Below are 19,692 nucleotides of genomic sequence, written 5' to 3'. Positions count from 1 at the left end.
GCATTATACTCGATGATTGGCCCAATGAGGGAAGAGTAAAGAGAGATGATGACCTCTTCCTTCCTGGATGCAAAACCCTTGGTAATGAGATGTGCCACATAGAAGGACTTTCTGACCACAGTGGCAATGTGGTGGTCAAAGGAGAGGTTGCTGTCAACCTGTGTCCCCAGATCTCTTCAGTGTTCAGTGGGCTCCCATCGATGTGATAATTAGTAGGAGCTGAGTTTTTCCCATAGGAGATGATGACACATTTTTTGGCATTAAGCTTAAGGCCATGGTTTTGACACTAGTCATTGGTCTCAGTGAGGCCTTTCTGTAGGATACATCACTCGGGGAGATAATAATAGCTCCCAGCTTGCAGTCATCTGCAAACTTGGTCAGCCAAAGTCCCTCCGTGTTGGCCTGGATTTCTGAGAAGTAGATGCCAAACAGGAGAGGACCCAGGACCAATCCCTGTGGGACTCCACTTGTGGCTGGTCGTCAGTCTGACTTGGAGTCTGCTACTTTCACACTGTGGGTTCTATCTGTGAGCCAGTTTGCAACCCATCTAGTGATATAGGGGTTGATGCCTAGTCTGGTGAATTTGTCAATAATTCCTGAGTGGGGAATGGTATCAAAGGCCTTGGCCAGATCAAGGTAAGCTGTATGAACTGCCTTGCCATAATCCACAGCTCTGGTGACTGACTCAAAGAAGTCAACCAGGTTGAGCAGGCATGATCTACCTTTCACAAAACCAAATTGCGTGGGATCTAGAGTTTGGCGATTCCCTATATCCTTGTTAATTAGGTCCATGGTGATGCACTCCATAGCCTTACATATCAGACTCATCAGACTAATGGGGCGATAGTTCCCAGGGTCTGTAGTCACACCCCCTGTATTGAGAGGGATGACTGTAGCAGTGCGGCATTCAGTAGAGACAAAGCCTGAGGTGAGGCTTTGATTGAACAGGGCACACAGATTTGCTGCCAGTTCACTTTTTAGTTCATGTAGAACACATATAGGGATATTGTCAGGTCCCATGGAAGCTGTACTCTTGACCTTGGACAATGCAGCTTTAACCTGTGCTGCAGTAATGCTGGGGTGCCTGGCATTCCTACGGTATTGTGATTGGCCCTTTAGGGGGGAGAGAGGGGTAAATTTGGCACTGAATCTGTTGGTCTGTATGTTGGCAATATGTGTTGGCTCAGTATAGGAGGTACCATTGTGCAGTAACTCAGAGCAAACCTGGGTATTGCTGTGGAGATTCTTGATTTAACTACAGAAGGCTTTGTGGTTGTTTTTAGTGTCTGCCACAATTCTGCCTTCATACCTGGCTTTAGAGGTATTGATGAGGGATCTCAACTTTTTGTTGAGGCTTATAAGTGAGTTTTTCCAGTCTTGGGACTTCACCTTTTTTCTGCAACAGTTTCTGCCTTCTGTTATATAATTTATTAATGGCAGGGGGACCACCAGATTGGCTTCCTTTTTTTTGGAGGAGAGCATCTTTGGTTCTGTTGGGTTTGGCTAGTTCCATGCATTTATGTACATGTTTGTATAGTGCATCGGTGTATAATTCGGCAGTCATGTATCTATTTTCCATTGACATGTGTGCCATGAAGGTATCCACATCTGTTTTTAGGAGCCCAAAGTCAGCTTTGGAGAAGTTTTTCATGGTGGTTACCTTTGCAGGGGTTGTGGGTGTTATGTGGATTTCCATGGTGATTAGTTTGTGATTGGATTTAACCAGTGAGGAAATGACTATTGGTGTAGAGCAATGGTTGCCCATGTTAGTAATAACCAGGTCAAGGATGGTGCTTCCTCTAGTGGGGGTAAGAATGAGCTGGTCTAGGACATTGGAATTGATGAATTCCAGGAAGTGTTAGGCCAGTTTATTGGTCCATGAGTAGTTTTCCCAGTTGATGGAGGGATAGTTGAAGTCACCTAGTATGAGAGTGTTGGGTTGGACCCTAATAGTTTCCAGGGTGCTTAGGAACATGGAGTGAGAGTCTTGGGACCTATAGCAGGCTACAACCTGAATCGCCATCTTACCCAATGTTAATTATACCTGAAGCATCTCCGATGCGTTATGCTGGGCTACTAGTCTGGAGGTGTGTATATTCTTTGTGAATATGGAGACACCACCACCTTTGGAGCTTTGGTCCATGTTCTGGAGCCAAAAGGTGTGGAATGAGTTATAGGCTAGTAGCGCAGGGGTGCTTTCTTCGGCTTTACACCAGGTCTCTGTTACAGCACAAATGTTAATGTTCTCTATTTTGAGGGGTGCTTCGAGCAAGTGCATCTTGAGCTTTAGACTTCTAGCATTAAGCAGCATGACCCTCAGCATCAAGGTCTGTCAGTCATGTCATCCCAAGACAGATACTGGATCCCCTTAGAGTGACACCAGAAAGTTAGCCAATTGTTGAAATCAATAATTTTCTACTTGTACTGTGGTATCATTCTGGGTGATGGTAGAATGCTGCTCAGGGCTAGGGTCATACCTGCCTGGGCCACATAATCTGAGAGCTCATCCTTGTCTCTTTTCATGTAGTCCAGGGAGGTGCGTCTCAGGTCATTCACACCCACATGGACAGTGACAGAGTCATACTTAGTACTTGTGGAGTGACCTGAGTGTGTGTGTGTTATGCATTGGATTCTGGCACCTGATAGACAGCTGACTGTTACCTTCTCCTTATTCAACCTAGTGAGTGGGACATCAGTGTGCCTCACTATTGAGTCACCTATGATCAGTGTATTGGGCAGGCTGTTTTGCCTTAGGGGCTTAGGTTGAAGGGCACACTGTGTAGGTGAGCTATGTGTCTTGTGGTTTGTACTGTGTTGTGGTGGTCAAGTGCATTTCTGCCTTGAAGGTCTTGGCTGTTTGGGTAGATTTCTATTGAAAGCCTCCACGAAGGTGGGTGTGTGGTTTGTGTTTTTATGTGAGAGCTGTGATGGTGGGTGTTCCGGAGGGCTATGTGTTGCATGTGGTATGGTGCAGGTGTTGTCCATCTCCTCTTGACCAGCTATTCCGGTCTTGGCTTGAGAGTACATGGCTTCCAATTTGGATATATAATTGCATTTCTCACAAGTCTGACTGTCGAGAGGTAAGAGGAGAGGGTTGTCTGTGTACATGAGGCAGTTGCTACACTGCCTCAGAATGCCCAGGTTCACCAGGTTAATTTGTTTATTTATTTTATTTATTTATTTATTTACATTTGTTGACCGGGAGTGTCCGACTGGACGTACGTCCATTTTCAGCGGAGACCCGTGGAGAAAAGCTCCACAGTTAAAATAGACAGTAGTTACATTGGATTACATAGCGATTAACAATTTGATTAACATAGCAATTAATTACAAACATATTTACAGATGAAGAACATAGTACATCAGTAGACAACTAAAATCTTTATTTGCGAAGTACATAACAGACATTAACAAATGTTACAATAAGAAGTTCCTGCTGTATAATAAGTACTAAGCTTATAAGCATCTGACAAACTAACAAAAAATCCCAAAAGGGAAAAACGAAGAAGTAGCAGGTAATGTTATTACCTGTTTATTACCTGCTACTTAAAAGCATCTGAGCTTGCTATAATCAAGGTAGTTAGTGGTGTGGAAAGAAAGGTAGTGGTTGGATGGGGTGGATGATATTAGAGTGGGAGTTGCAAGGGCATAGCCAGCATGTTTTTAGGTGCACTTTTAGTAAAGTTTTGAAGTGGGTGCATGATGGTACGGAGGTAATTTTGGGTGGGAGGGAGTTCCATAATTTGGCTATGGCGCAAGAGAATAGTGCTTCACCAGCAGAGTTATTGGCTTTAATAGGAGAAAGCACAGGGAACTGACCTTTTAGACATGCCAGGAGGGATGGTCATTATTACTAAGTACTGGAGCTGTTTCTTTATATATTCCTTTTACAGGAAAAATGTCACTCAAGGTTTTTGAGTCTGTACAGAGCACTGCCAAACACTTGAGGGGGAAACTAATATGTAGACCCTGAAAATATAAGGATGAAGTATTTAGGCAGATATTCTGAAGTTAGAAAGAAATCAAACAGTACATACTGAAAAATAAAGAATTAGCTTGTCAAGAATGATGAAAAGAGGGGAGTTGCATGAATGGCTACTACTAATGCTGGTCTCAGCACAACTTCATTTTGTTTGGATACAATACTCCTTTGCCTCTTCTCTCATCCAAAGCAAAATGTTAGCACCAATCCCAAGAAGAGAAGCAGGCCACGGCCTGTTTGATGATCCACAGTCTTGTCCCAGAGAATGCAAGGGTCTGCAGGCTTTGTAGCCTTTTTCTGGTAGATGCCTCGAATAGCAACCAGATCAATCGGGTACGTTAAGCACAGACACTCACTCTCCAATCAGAAAGAGTCAGGAATCAATGCAATCTGCTCCTACTCTCACCAGGATCAGAGTATAAGCACAGATTCCAACCTGTCACCTATAAAGCAGTTATTAAGCTTTCTGGTGATCAGCAGTCTGCAGGAAATAATGTAACTGCACTCCTTCTCTCACCAGGAGAAAACAGAAACACTAATCCCAAGATGACTACTGAGAGGCAGAATGTAGGCTGTCCAATAACTGGTGGTCTTGCAATAGATGCTTAAAGTTAAGATGAAAACACTGCAGTGTGCACTAGAGGAGTTAGATGTGAAAATAGGTAACTTAAGTTTTACCTTTATTTTTTTATTTATTCTATTTTTATTTATTTATTTATCATTTGTTGACCGGGAAAGTCCGACTAGGTTCCACAGAGCCTGTTTTCAGCAGAGGCCCGGGGAGAAATGCTCCAGATGCATGTTTTTGGAACGTGGGAGGAAACCGGAGTACCTGGAGGAAACCCACGCGAACACAGGGAGAACATGCAAACTCCACACAGAAGGCACCCCAGCCGAGAATCGAACCGGTGAACCTCTTGCTGTGAGGCGACAACTTTAACCGCTGCACCACTGCACCGCCCGCAGTATCCAGTTATCCTATTTGAGAATCAAACCCTGCACTTTACATGTGCAAGGTAAACACCTTATCCATTATGCCAAACCCCAACCTATAGAATTAGCAGGCGGTATGAGGGGCACAGTGGGACCTGCCAAAAAAGTTTTCTGAAGTTTTGAGGGTTTTTTTTCAATAATTTTTGTTTCGATCATCTGTGCTTGATTTGGTGATGTTTGATGTTTTGAACAGCTGGCTTAGTGACATATACCTATAGATAGCTAGACACAGATGATATATATATATATATATATATATATATATATATATATATATATATATATGCGTGCGCACGCACACACATACACACACACAGAATTCTGTAAACTCTTCAGTAATATTGTAATATTGTGACCTATGCAGTACTTTGTCAGAAAGCATGAATGTATCACTCAGTTGCTTCCCCATTTTCACTCAGTTTACTATGTTTCTTGTGCAGCTATATAAAACCTGTTAGGAACAAGGATTATGTTCCACATATGTTACAGCTATACAGGAAAGTGAAGCAACCAAAAGTACATTACATAGGGTATCTTCTTGTCTTCAGGGATATCCATCCAATCCCAAGTGTAGCATATAATAAAGATGTTTTACTTGACAGAGATATAACTTTTTTGAAAATACAGCTTGTTTAAAGATCTGTCACCTCAACATGAAGTATTTACAGTAAAGTCACAACTGTTTACCATTTGATATCTCTACATATCCTTGATATTATTGCAGTATCTGATGCTCAAGCTTCACATCACAGAAACTGCAATCTAGCAAACACAGTACGTTTTCATAGAGTTAGTATAAAGGGACAGATGGAGTAGATAAAACTTATTCTAAAACACAGGTTTTGCAAATTGCGCAGAATAAAAGGGTTCCTATTATATGATTGAAGACACATTCCTTCAAATGCGTCTTGATCAAACTTGAAAGCATGAAACAGCATATAAGCGATTTTTTTCCCTGGGAAAGAAATCGCTTGGCCGCCTCCATTACTTTGTTGTTTTTATCACTGTAGTGCGATCTCGGAGTTGGTATATTTAAGTCGGGGTGGGGTGGGGCACAGCCCTCCAATTTATGTAATATTTTAAAGTTTTTATTTAATTTTTTTTTTTTTGAAAAAATCGCTGTTCTAAGTGTTCGGGGTAGTAAACTTTCACTTACATGGGGTCAATAAATCAGCATTCGCTTTTTTAAGCATTCACTGATTTAATATAGACCTGAATAAAAATCAAACCTCACCAGGAATAAGATCTTGCTGGCTACAGTCAAATTTAATAGGCACACATCTATCTAAGGTGGTTGTACATATGTATATATCCCTCCAGAAACCTCAACTTAACATATTTATGTTAAATTATAACTAACAATAGTGGGGAAACATGCTTGTTTTTTACTTCTACATATATTGGTCAGTTGCTTAAAATTCCATGCATCTGTCACAGCTTCTTTGGTCTCAGCCTGTTTATTCACATGACCATTGGAATACATAACACTTCAGGTGAGTGAAGATTCTTGTCTGGGTATTCCAAATAACATAGCCCAGACATGGGTATATCAGACTTCATCAGCCATCAGTACCCTCTATTAATTATATTTATATTTATTTATTGACATTTGTTAACCAGGTTGGTCCAGCTGAGCCAGGGGCCCATTTTCAGTGGAGACCCGAGGAGAAAAGCTCCAAATACATTTTTAATTATTTACAAGTTAAGCAAAAGATACAACAGATCAGTTTATGAAGCAGCAATACATAGAATAACTCTACTATAGTAGTAAAAAGTAGTACTACAACAGGTAAATTGCATTTTCAGTAAATAATCAATGAGACATTGTATTAGTGTCTTTAGATAGGGAAAGAAATAGAGTAGAGTAATAGGAAATAGAGAGATGTAAAGAGGAAATGTGGATCACTCATAGGTGAAAAAGATATATCAACTGAGAAAGAAATACCAAATATTTGAATAATCAAACCTTTGTGGAAATCCTAAAATGGGCCAACAGTTCCCCTAAAATATCTAGGCTTAAATCATAATGCTGAATAATTTAACAAGGCATTATTTCCATCCTTAACAACCTTACTTCAGAAAAAAAAGTACCATGCAAACATAGGATGAAAATGCTACAGTTAGACCAAAAAAACATTCATTCAAGCATACCTGGAACTATGTAATGCATGATATTAGTCCTTTCAAGTAAATAGACCTACTGTGTCAGTCAATAATGTGAGCATGCAAACAATCATATATAACTGTAAAAACATTAGCCCTAGGAACAATTAAAAATAATTATTTAATTTTTAGAGGTTGTAACTGCGAGCTTCTATGCCCAAAGTGAAAGATCCTCATCTAACACTGAAAACAGATAACTGATCAGAGGTAAAAATGTTAGTGCAAGATACAGGCAATGTGAAAAGAACATTAGAGATGAGTGACTAAAAAAACAAACAAACAAGAATGAATACATTGAAAACCAGAAGGATGTACAACTTTGTGGAATAAGTAAAATACAGGATCGGTATTTGTCTCTTTACATATGGTGAAGCACAGAACTAATGGACAACTGCTTTTTTATAGTTCTCAAAGTCTTACACTAAGGATTTTACCTTTGGCTAGCACTCTGTTTTTGATGTTAGATGAGGACTTTCAACACAAGATAAAACACCTGGGACTTATGGGTCACTTTTTGTTTACCTTGTTTTATTTAGTCACAACATGTGAATTACTTCCAAAACTGCTAACAAAGCCATGTATCAAGAGTTTTAAGTATCACCCATTTTAGGGCATGCCACCTGAAGTCACTGAGAGTTCAGTTTCTGGAAATCTGAGTGTTCTCTACCCTCTTACAAACAGTGGGAGAAATGAAGAAGTTTATGTTGATGATGGTTTAGTAAAAGCTGTAATGTTGGTGCATATTAATGTTCAGTTTTACTATTTCTCTGGCAGCATCACACTGCAATTCTAGGTTCACTTGGCCTCTGCACTCAAGTTAATGTGTAATGTAATAAATGTATACCTTCAGTCTTGAGATATCAAGTGACTCTCTTCTTTTCTTTGTGTTTTGAAAGCTATGGAAACATTTTGCTGATATGACACATATGACTAGGTTGTATGAGTATGGGGTTACTTTATACAAGTGGATGGAGTTAACTTACAGATGAGGTGTGGTCAGTATGTCTACTATTGCCATGATGCATGGGTGACAACCTCAAAATATAAATTTCTTAATTTCCTTATAAAATATAGAGAACACAACCTGTGTGACTAGTTAAACAACCCATTTAATTTATGAACTGTAACTATGAACCTGAGTAATGTATATAGTGACATTGGAGGTATATAATAATTCCAGCCATATATATATATATATATATATATATGGATCCATGTCAGATCCACGAAAACACACATAACCGACGATGTGATCGCCGACACAACACATCCCCCGACAATGGTAAGTACATGTATTACGGACAGGAATGTATTCCTGTGTCCGCAGTACAGTTAAAAAACAAAAATAAACATGTGCATAACAGGGGGGCAAGTACCCCTGCATCCCCCCACACCCCCCTACATAAATATACCAACTCTGAGATCGCACCACATTGCGGAAATGGGAATACATCCCATTTCCCTCTACTTACCATTGTCGGGGATGTGTTATGTCGGCGATCTCATCTCGGTGATCTTGTCGTCGGTTAAGTGTGTTGTTGTGGAACTGATAGGTCCCTATATATATATATATATATATATATATATATATATATATATATGGATCTACTTTGTTTTGTCGAAAACGCATTTGATCGAAAGTCAGTTTCCCCAGCACACTTGACTGAAACCTCACTTCATCGCAAACTCATTTTGCCGAAAGTTATACAAGGCCTTTTCCCCACAGTAGTGCAACCCTGGAGTCAGAATATTAAGTAAGGGGGGGTGTGGGGGCAATGAAAACATATGTTGCAAAAGACAGCAGTTATTAAAGCTGAATATTAATTACAGGTTTAATTTGTATAAGTCAGTACTGGTTCTAATGAAGTTAACTGGTAATTGAGGACTAATTGTAATGCAGGTACAGATGCATAATCTAGCAATTATAGGCTCTAATAGTACCCACAGTTTGTCTGATTCAGTTAGCCTCACTCTGTCATAAGAAATATTTAGAACTACTATGGTGCTTACTGATATTATAATTTCAGTGTGAGAGCCCGCCCGGCTTGCTGCAGCACAACTGAAGTTCATTGCATTTTGTTACTGCAGAGTCTGGTGTCGTACTAAAGTTTCAATGTCAACATGAAACTCTAAAGTACTTCTTCATCAATATTCCCCATCTGGGTAGCAATTCAACACTTTAGCCATGAATAATGCTGTCTGCATATTTTCCTAGGTCACGCTCAGAAAATGTATTCAAAAAATTTCAGCCATCTTTGTCAAATGTGTAATGATAATCCAAGCATCTTCACTCTTAACTAAATAAAAATTGTCCTTTAATATCTCAGAACTAATGTTAATAATCTCATAAGAAGAAATATGCATTTTAAACCGCAAAAGAAAGGTATCATTAATGGATGGAAATGTTTTGGCAAAGTTATTTACAGCTTGTTTATGCATCTCATAAATAAAATAGATTAAATTAATGCATTTTCTTTTTTTCCTCAACAGATAGTGAAATTATTTCTTCTGACTGCCTGCGTCCAAGATCTTTTACTGCCATTCGACGGCCATCTCTGAGAAGAGAAACTGAAGATACACGACTTTGTGTGAGCCTGTGTGACCTCAACCTGCAAGAAGAAAGTTTTCAAGTCATGCCCAGTATGTGCCCCATACCTCAGAATTCCCTGAACTCACAACATTCCCATCTCCTACCTTCACAGTTAGAAAGTGACCTCCGCTTTCACCCACTCAAAGGAGCACACATCAAAGCCATTGATGATCAAACAGTGGCACGACTGGAGCACAGTCGAGAAGAGAGGACTTTAGTTTTTACTAGCAGGCCACTTAGAATCCGAGAGACTGTCTTCATCAAGATCAACAAATCAGTTGCAGCACGTGCTGGAACACTGTCCTATGGTGTAACCTCCTGTGACCCCTGTACTCTCAGACCCAGTGACCTCCCTTACAACCCAGAGTCTCTGGTTGACCGGAAGGAGTTTTGGGCAGTTTGCAGAGTACCTGTGCCCCTCCAAAGTGGAGATATTTTGGGTTTTGTAGTCAATTTAGAAGGAGAGCTTCTTGTAAGCCACAATGGTGCAAGAGCTGGTATGCCAGTGTGTGTGGATTGTTCACAACCATTGTGGATGTTGTTTGGTTTGCATGGAGCTGTTCAGCAGATCCGTATTCTAGGTAAGTTCATTATTACTGAAGAATGTGAATAAGTGATTAACATGTTTCTTCAAAAGATGAACAAGTTACTTGTCATAGATAGCTCTGTATTTTCTCCATCCTTTTCACATTTCCCTTAACCAGTGGAGTTGGAGTTGTAGGTGCTGTGTAAACAACCAAGAGTTTAAAAATGAAATATTTCTGTATTCTTAAAACAGAAATAGCCGGCATGCATAGTAGACAGTGACATGTTAAAACATTGTCTATGCCTGGAAGCAAAATAGTTTTGTTAATATAACTACAGTAATCTGACTGTGAAGATATTGTCAACGTTTAAGTTTACTCATATATTACTCGTACAGTTTTTAACTGTAAAGGGGTCTCAAATATAAAAGAATATCACCAACAGTTCATTTGTAAATTTGGTTAGCAAGTTGCTGTGCTTACAGAAAGCATTTTCTAAAATCATCTTTACTCAAAATAAAATTTTAAAATATTTTAGGGTAGTATCATAAGAATCAGTCTGAATAAAAAATTTAAATATTGTAGGGTGGTATGATAGAAATCAGTCTAAATAAAAATGTAAAATATTGTTGGGTGATATGATAGCAATCAGTGATTCCACTTATCCTATATAGTATGCATTTGGTATATAGCCATAAAACAAGTTTGAAAGCCTTAAAATTCATAAGAACACAAATAATTTGCATATGCAGTGTGCTTCTGTACAGAAATTGTGATGAAATGTGTACCTGCTAAAAATCCTGTTGGAAATAAGACCTCAGATATCTCACATAAGCTTCAGTGAATTGAAGGGCATGTTTTGGTGTTTCTTTCTGTTGTCTGTCATCCTTTACTGATTCAGTAATTACCTAACCCATTCCAGAACATCTATTTGCCAAAAAAGTCTTATATACTTTATTTTGCTGAAATATTCCATGAATGTTACATCATGCCTTAAAACTGTGTTTATACATACATTAATGTTGATGAAACATGTATGTTGACAAATGTTTGGAAATGAAAAAATCTAATGACATTTTACCACATTCCAATTGTGCAGTTGTAGTGAAGCTTCTGAATTACAGATAAACTATGAAGTTGCATGGATAATGCCGGGTTAAAAATAAAGGGGATTCTGAGGTCAATCAAAACTCGTGGGTGAGATCAGAATCCCCTAAGCAGATTCCACTCCTTACATTTTTGAATCTTACAAAGCTGAGTCACGTCATTCCAACAAGAAAGATCGTTGTTCCTTTTATGTCATTGATAGCTGATGAGTACTGCAGAGATGATGACATCATATCCTGTTCATGACATAATGGTAAGTAGCAAAGTAACAGACTTTGATATATACATGTATCTATCAAGTAGTATAATTTAAAGTGTAACAGAAGAGGGCATACACACTTTCAACTGTAATGTATGTAGCAGGAATATTTATTTAAAGTGAAGTGAAATATTACTTCAAGGCTACACAGTGGAGTTCTGCAGATTTCCACTAAAAGTAGAAAGATAAGCTATGGTGAATTTGGGCATCCAAGAATATCTTTCTATGTCTGTGGTTACCCTATCTCTGTGTCTATCAAAGCTGCCCCAGCTAATGGAATTTTTGTCAGGACTCACTAACATGGACAAATGTTTAACATATTGTGCATTTGTTTGTTTTCATACATTTCTGTGTATTTGAATGCAGGGAAAATACATTTGCATTAGTTTCATGAAAGACTAGAGTTAAATATATGTAACAAACTTTGTTTAGAATGAATATAAGTCAAAACAGTTTCAAAGGTTTCAATGAAGTATAAATGAAATATTGGGTGGTATTATCCAGCAGTGTTTAGATGATAATCAGGGTCTATATTAAATCAGCGACCCAACACTGATTTATCGACCCCATGTAAGCGAAAGCTTACAATCCCGAACACTTAGAACAGCGATTAAATCGCTGTTCCAAAAAAGAAAAAAAAACTTTAAAACATTATATAAAGTGGGAGGCTTTGTCCCCCACACCCCCCCTACTTAAATATACCAACTCCGAGATCGCACTACAGTGACGAAAACGGCAAAATAACAAAGGCGGACAAGCGATTTCTTTCCTAGGGAAAGAATTCGCTTAGATGCCATTTCGGTATTTTGCCTTTTCGTGCTTTCAAGTTCGATCAAGACACATTCGAAAGAATGTGTCTTCGATCATATAATAGGGAAACGATTATCATTGTTGATGTGAAACCTCAACCCCATGTAGAAAAATGGGAAAAAGGGGGTTGTGGATGGAGGGATGGATAGTTTTATTAAGGGGCAGTTGATGTCATAACTTGCAGTAAGAAGAGGTACCTGAACAATGCCCATAGTCTGTCTTTATTGTGGCATTCAATATATTTTGGAATACATGTGCCACGGAGATGCTCAAACTGAAATGATTATTTGGAGGCAACAAGTAGAACAGTAGCTAGAATCGGGTATCAGTTTAAGTCAACAAGGAGACCTGCACATGCTGATAATAACCAATGGCTGAATAAGTTGCAAATGGATGTTCTGAGTACTGAGAACTATGTTTTTGTCCAAAGGACATTTAGCATTGTTTTTTTTGTGTGACCTAAAATATATTAAGACCTTAGTGCTTGCATGGAGAGCTTTTGACCATGTTTACACCATAGCATGGTAGTATAAAATCATTTTAATCCAGGGTACATTCATTTGTTAATGGTCCTGAATCATCATACTGATTCCAGTAATCATAATCATGTCTTCTTATTTTTTTTTATTATTAATATTTTTTTCTGGGTCTTTTTTCTCCACTCTATCCACCAATCATCACGCCTCCCTAATTATCTGACAGATCATCTGTAGGATGATTCCCATGGTTGTGGTGGTGATGTAGAATCACACTACTGATCCACAAGAGCAACAGCCTGTTTGGGGAGCCATCGTCAAGCCAGATATCAAGAGGGTACTTGTGCTCTCACCAGGTTCCTAACAGTCAAGAGCCTTTTCCTGTTATAACCTTAACCCCACCTCTGGTGGTGACATACATAACTACATCACTGCAAGAGCTGCTAATGCTCCCACAGTTCATGTGTGTACACTACCTCACATGCAAGATACCATCACTGGTTTTGGTAGCTGCAGTGCACGCTCTACCAAACCAGCTCCTGCATTCAGTGGTTCATAAAACATTCACCTCATACCACCACAGCTTCAGGCAAGGCTGGCTGATAAACTACCTCCCTTTCCTATCAGGATAGCTAGCCCATCAGTTGTCTGAGCCACTAATCAATCCAGGGATGCCTGGTTTGTAATTGGGGCTTTGTCCGTCTATACCACCAGGCTGGCTGCAATTAAAATAATAATAACTAGTAGTAGTAACATAGCAATAACAGTTGTAGTATACAAATTATTCTGGACTGTGTTAATACCAAACTCTGGACCAACTAGTCAGAATGCCCACTAGGGGAAACAACATCCTTGACCTTGTCCTCAGAAATATGGGGGAACTATGCTCCATCCCTTGTGTGGCATCCTTATTCATCAGTTCCAACCACAAAACAGTCTTCTTCAAAATAAGATGATTGCCACAAAAAAACAGACGATTGCAAGTTGGGAGCTATTAACTCCCCAAGTGATGTTGACATCCTACAGAAAGGTCCCACTGAGACCAACGACTGGTGTCAGAACCATGGCCTTAAGCTCGGTGCCAAAAAATATGTCATCATCCCCTTTGGGAAAAACTCAGTTCCCATGAATTACCACATCGATGGTAGTCCACTGAACACAGAAGGCATTATAAGAGATCTGGGAACACAGGTTGACAGCAACCTCTCTTTTGACCACCACAATGCCATTGTGGTCAGAAAGTCTTTCTATGTGGCACATCTCATTACTAAGGGTTTTGCATCAAGGAAGAAAGGGGTCATTGTCTCCCTCTACTCTTCCCTCAGTAAGTCAATCATTGAGTACAATGCCCCATTTGGCATGTACCTCACTAGCCACCTTCAGCAACTGGAGAGGCTGCAAAAGTACCTCACAAAGAGGATCCTAGGCCTTAAACACTTGTCCTATATGGACAGACTTAAACTATTCTCTGTCTCATATCGCCTACTTAGAGGCGATCTCTGCTTGACTTACAAAGCCATGTCTGACCCGCTCTGTTAAAAATGCTGCATCTAAAGAAATCCCAGTCCCTCCGCACCACACACTCCAGAGACCTCAACCTCACTGGTCCCCTTCAAAAGAAATGTTGATGAGTGGATGGAAAATGGAAAATTCACCCCAGGGATTACTCCAGTGGCTCTACTCGACAGAAGCACTGGGAACTAAGGTTGGTTGGCATGATGCCAGGGTAATCCTACGGACTAATCTTGTAAAGGCTCCAGGGCCATTAGCCTAGTAGACATCTATGAACCTATAAAACTAAAAGCCAAGATCTCCACTATCTCTGGCTCTTTTACAAATTTCTCCAAAGTAAACTTCCTAATTGGAGGTGATAATCTGGCAAGGTTCAATTTCCCCCAACTCAGAAAACTGAAACATACACTGCTAATTTATATCAGCATGTAAACAATTGCATAGAAGCAGCTGTACCCAGTAGAATCAAGTGCAGGGTAAACCCTGAAAATAAACCTCACTGATGGAAGCACAATATCAATAAGCTTTATAATAAAAGAAAGACAATTGTACCAAAAAATAAGAAGCGTAACACCCAGCAGGTTAAAAATTCCATCATTAAATGAAATAAGCAACTGTGGGGTCTAATTAAAATCACCAAGGCCATATTTGAGGCAAAAATAGCAACCATGGCCAAGAACAACCACAAGGCCTTCTTCAGCTATGTCCATGCCTCAAAAGATCTATGCAGCTGTGTGCTCAGATGATTATGAATGGCACTAGCCTACACTGAAGTTGAAGATATAGCAAAAATGTTGGCTGATAAATTCATCTCAAGCTTTACCTCCCTCTTACCCCTGAAAATCTCACAGGAAATATCAGCAATTAGTATGCCCCCAGCTATCACAGAGGACCAAGTCCCTCTCTCAAAAGCCAAAAATATTGCATCTATGGGTCCTGTCAATATCCCTGGATGTATCCTGAATAGCATGAACCATGACTTATCCATGCTCCTAACAGCACTCTTCAACCTCAGCCTTCAAGTGGTCTTTTTAGCAAGTGAAGGGAGGACAACAACACCGATACCACTGCACAAGGGAAATCCATCCAGTAACAAGTCTCACTTTCAAGTGTATAGATTTTTGCAAAATGTCCAGATGTTTACATTCTATTTTTAATCTGTTCCTGTTAAAATATGTGATTTTCTGGCAAATCACTGGGATGATCTGAGAATTTAAGTCACTAAATAGTGATATACATTTCTGTTTCAGACTTACTATCCTTCAGAAAATGCATGTCAAGATAAATCCTGTTATTCTAGCAACTTTCTATGTTTATAAGAGCAATATTTAAAATCTGTTGCATGTTTTTGGACCTTTGTCCCTCCATTCTGTCAGGCTTTGCCTAGTTTTTTTGCACTGAGTGGGTGAGAGGTATGGTTCTATATTGCTCTGATTATAAGCAAAAGGACAGTATCTTAGTCCAGAGTTGTTATTGTCCCACTGTACACAGCCCTCATCAAATCTATCACTGAGCATATTGCCCCTTTGGTATATACCTGTCCAGAAATATGCATCAACTAGAGTGCCCACAGAGGTTTCTCACAAAGAGAATGCATGGAATAAACCACATGACCTTGATGGACTGCCTTAAAGCTCTACTGCTTTATAGACTATTAGGAGGTGATCTGTGTCTGGCCTATAAGCCATCCTCTGACCCAGTACTAATGGATGTACTGCACACCTACAACTCAAGTGGTATCAGAAATACCTGATCCTGAGACATTAACTTCTTCTGCAATATCAACAGAATGTTTTGAAGGGACAGGTATATATCTCATAGGATACCAGTACTCTGGAACAGACTCCCTATCCATGTAAAATGAAGTGCATCCCTGTCCCTATTCAAATGCAACTTAGACAATGGATGAGAATAAGCAAATGTACCACTGGGCTTCCCTCTGTGCTAATACTGGACAGAGCCAGTGCCTAAATGCCCTACCCTGCCACATGGTCCCCTTTCAGTACTGAACAGTATGACCCCAAAAACATTCATTCACAAATGGAAAGTATAGGAATAAAAATCATGGTAAGGGTAATTTGAACACCTAATGAGATAACATGGCGAGGATTAAAATGGCCCTTCAGGGCAGTTAGTCTAGTGTTCACCTACAAAGCTATGAACATATCAGAAGCACCATAGGATAGCAGTTATGAAGGCTGGACTTTGAAACTGGAGACTTCAGCTCTTAGTCCCCTTAGTGCAGTCTTGCATAAACAGTAATAATTAAACATCATTGCATTCCTGGTTCCTCCTAAAAAATAGTATCAATTTTGAGTCCCTAGAGACTACCTGTGCAACAAGTGGTGAGTTCTTCAAAAGTATTTTCAAACCACAGAGACACACACACACACACACACACACACACACACACATACACACAAATTGTTCAGCACTACAGACTTCATAGGCTGTTAAATTAATAATAATTAATCTTCTATTCTATGGAACCATTACAGAAAACATTCCTCCCCCTATAAAAGGATTTCTCAGCAGAAGAAACCTCATAGAGCATTAAATTAATATATTTAATTCATATTAACCTTCGAAATACATATAGCAAAGAATAGGCCCACACAAATAAATGGCTGAGCATAGACTTCCAAGAGGATTAAACTATTAAACTTTAATTTTTGCACTGGCCTGTGAAGCATTAAAAACAGCTCCACAACATGCACACAGATTCACATACATGTATATCTCAGATGTCATATAGGATTATATTGTGTCTTTTGGCTTTTCCTGGTTAGGGGTCGCCACAGCGGAACTCCGGTCCGCTAATGATTGGCAGTAGATTTATACGTACTGGCTTGCTGGGCCTAACGCACAACCTTCAACGAAGGAACACCCATTCACGCATGTCGCTACACAGAAGACGCTCTAACTGAGAATCGAACGGGCAACGTCTAACTGTGAGGCGACAAAGCTACTGCAGCACCACCACTGCAGTATCATAATACATTCAATTTAAGTTCTGAGCCAGGGAACATACAGAGAAAAGAAACAACCCACTACAAAATGTATGGCTATAAAATACTGAATAAATAAATGTAATTATTATATTAAAGTAACTAAAATGACTTCCACAGAAATGACATACTCCACAATGGAGAAAGGAAGTGCTGTAACTGTTTCTGATGAAGTTCTACACCTTATAGAAGGAAAGTGCTCAAATCTATTATCTGTGGCATTCTGTGTAGTGTTTTTTTGTTTTTTTTATTATACTAAAGTGTAAGCTGAAAGCTCCGTCACATATTGATGACATTCTTGCCTAGGGTTAACTTACATATTTAGCTGACTCTCAAACAGATCTCTCAATATTTTATCTCAAGAATTAAGGCCAAAGTAAAAATAATTAGGGGGAAAAGACCTCCAGATTAGGGGGCACTTTAAATACAGGTGTTATTAACTTATAAAGTTGAATGAAAAAGATAATTTAAATTAACATATATTTTCAGAAGTAAAAGAAGTCTCAAAAGATGATGTTTATCAGTATTTAGTGAGTGTAATACACCATATTTTCTCAAAATATTTCCAGTTTTAGGAGGAAGTGGGCAATGTTTTGAGACAAAACATAGGATGCCCCTAACAGTAAGTCATAAAGATGATAGAGTGGACTATTGAGGATAAGAAAGAAATTATGTATTGTTACTATTATGTAAAAAGCCCAGAATTTCCAGACACAAGAAATACAAAACGATTAAGAGAGAAATTAGTTGAAAGAAAAATACTTCCACAAGAAAAACTGTCAGAAGCATCAAATAAAAATCTGCGTTCATTAATACAATAGATTTTTGAAAAACAGTATATAGATCAAGAAAATTTGATCTGTTTGGATAAACAAGCTTCTGAGGAAGTGTGAAAATATAAACAACAAAAGCTAGAGATATTTGAAAAATATAAAAAAGAAATATGGACACTGGAAAGAAAGAGAGATTTGATATGGTGCAATATTTATGCAAAGAAGAAAGCCAAGTTAACTAATAAAGAGAAGGTAGTCTCAAAGATATTCAAAGAGAAATACAGGCAAAATCATCTAGATATGGAAAATTTCACAATAAAAAAATTAATAGCACAAAGATGTAATGTGGAAAAGAAGATTAGTAAAGCAGAAGTTAAAGAAATAGAAGTTGAAGTTATGGAGTGCCTGCGAAGTGAAGGATTTAATGTAGAAGGTGTAACACAGACTACATCGCAGCATGATGGAGTGAGTCCCCAGAATAAGGAAAAGCAAAAAGATCAGGAGACATCTGAAGAAGAAATATGGACATAGGAAAGGAAAAGAGATTTAATATGGTGTAATATTTATGTAAAGGAGAAAGCAAAACTAACCAATACAAAAAGAGCAGCACCAAAGATATTTGAAGAGAAATACAGGTAAAGGAATCCAGACGTGGAAAACTTTACATTACAAAAAATAAGGAGATTAAGAGGAAAGTAGAAAAAGAGATTAGTAATGGTGAAATCAAAGAAATAGAAATTGAGGTTATGGAGCAACTGCAAAGAGAAGGATTTAGTGTAGAAAATCAAATGCAGAAAGCACCACAACAGGATAGAGCAATGGATATCCAAATTAAGAGGAAACCAGTGGAACTGGAAGCAATCGGTAAGGTGCCATATCAAGATATTTTGGACCCTTCCACAGGAAACCAGTATAAACATTCACTTGAAGCTAGACAGCAAGGAAAGGAACAAGAAACTGTGGAAACTCTGATGCAGTTAATGTTGAGGAGTGATAGGCCAGTGAGTTCCCATATGACAGAGCAACAGATGACAAAGGATTAAATTGAAGAGAATGTGCCACAGGAAGATGCTATATAACTTTTTATAGAATGTCTGCAGGAAAAAGAAAATAAGGGATGCACCCTGCCCTCAGTTTGGAAGAAAATGAGTTAAGAGAAGAGTTGCCTGATTTAATGGACATGGATAGATATAATAAGATCAATGTGAGAAATAGACAGCAGAAGGTCAATAAAACCCAGAAAGTAAGAAGTCTGATAAAACAAATTAATGCAGTAATTTGGACTGTCCATACAGATTCATGTGATTAACAGAAGTAAACAGGATATATTACTGTGCAGCTAAATTAATAACTGATCAAGTTCTACCACAAGAACACAGGGTAGTGAGGGAAAGGAAGGGGAGAATCGAATACCATCATGGAAGTACTGAATAGAGAAAACTATAAAGCAATTAAGACAAGAAGTGTCACTTTTAGAAGATTACAGAATAGGGAA

At 38.8% G+C, this 19,692-nt stretch overlaps 1 protein-coding gene across 1 annotated transcript in view; it reads left to right on the top strand.

The window, feature by feature from the left end:
- Positions 1 to 19,692, top strand: part of NEURL1 (neuralized E3 ubiquitin protein ligase 1) — a 926,303-nt gene that overhangs the window by 843,940 nt on the left and 62,671 nt on the right. Inside the window, exon 4 of the mRNA XM_044056108.1 lies at positions 9,629 to 10,309. Coding sequence (XP_043912043.1) covers positions 9,629 to 10,309 — 681 coding nt within the window. The remainder of the gene's footprint in view (positions 1 to 9,628; positions 10,310 to 19,692) is intronic.

This window comes from Protopterus annectens, chromosome 14.part0, assembly GCF_019279795.1.
Source record: "Protopterus annectens isolate FY-2018-M chromosome 14.part0, PAN1.0, whole genome shotgun sequence".
Taxonomy (NCBI): domain Eukaryota; kingdom Metazoa; phylum Chordata; order Ceratodontiformes; family Protopteridae; genus Protopterus; species Protopterus annectens.
The sequence above is the reverse complement of the archived record's forward strand: the minus strand, read 5'-3'. Positions and strand labels throughout refer to the sequence as shown.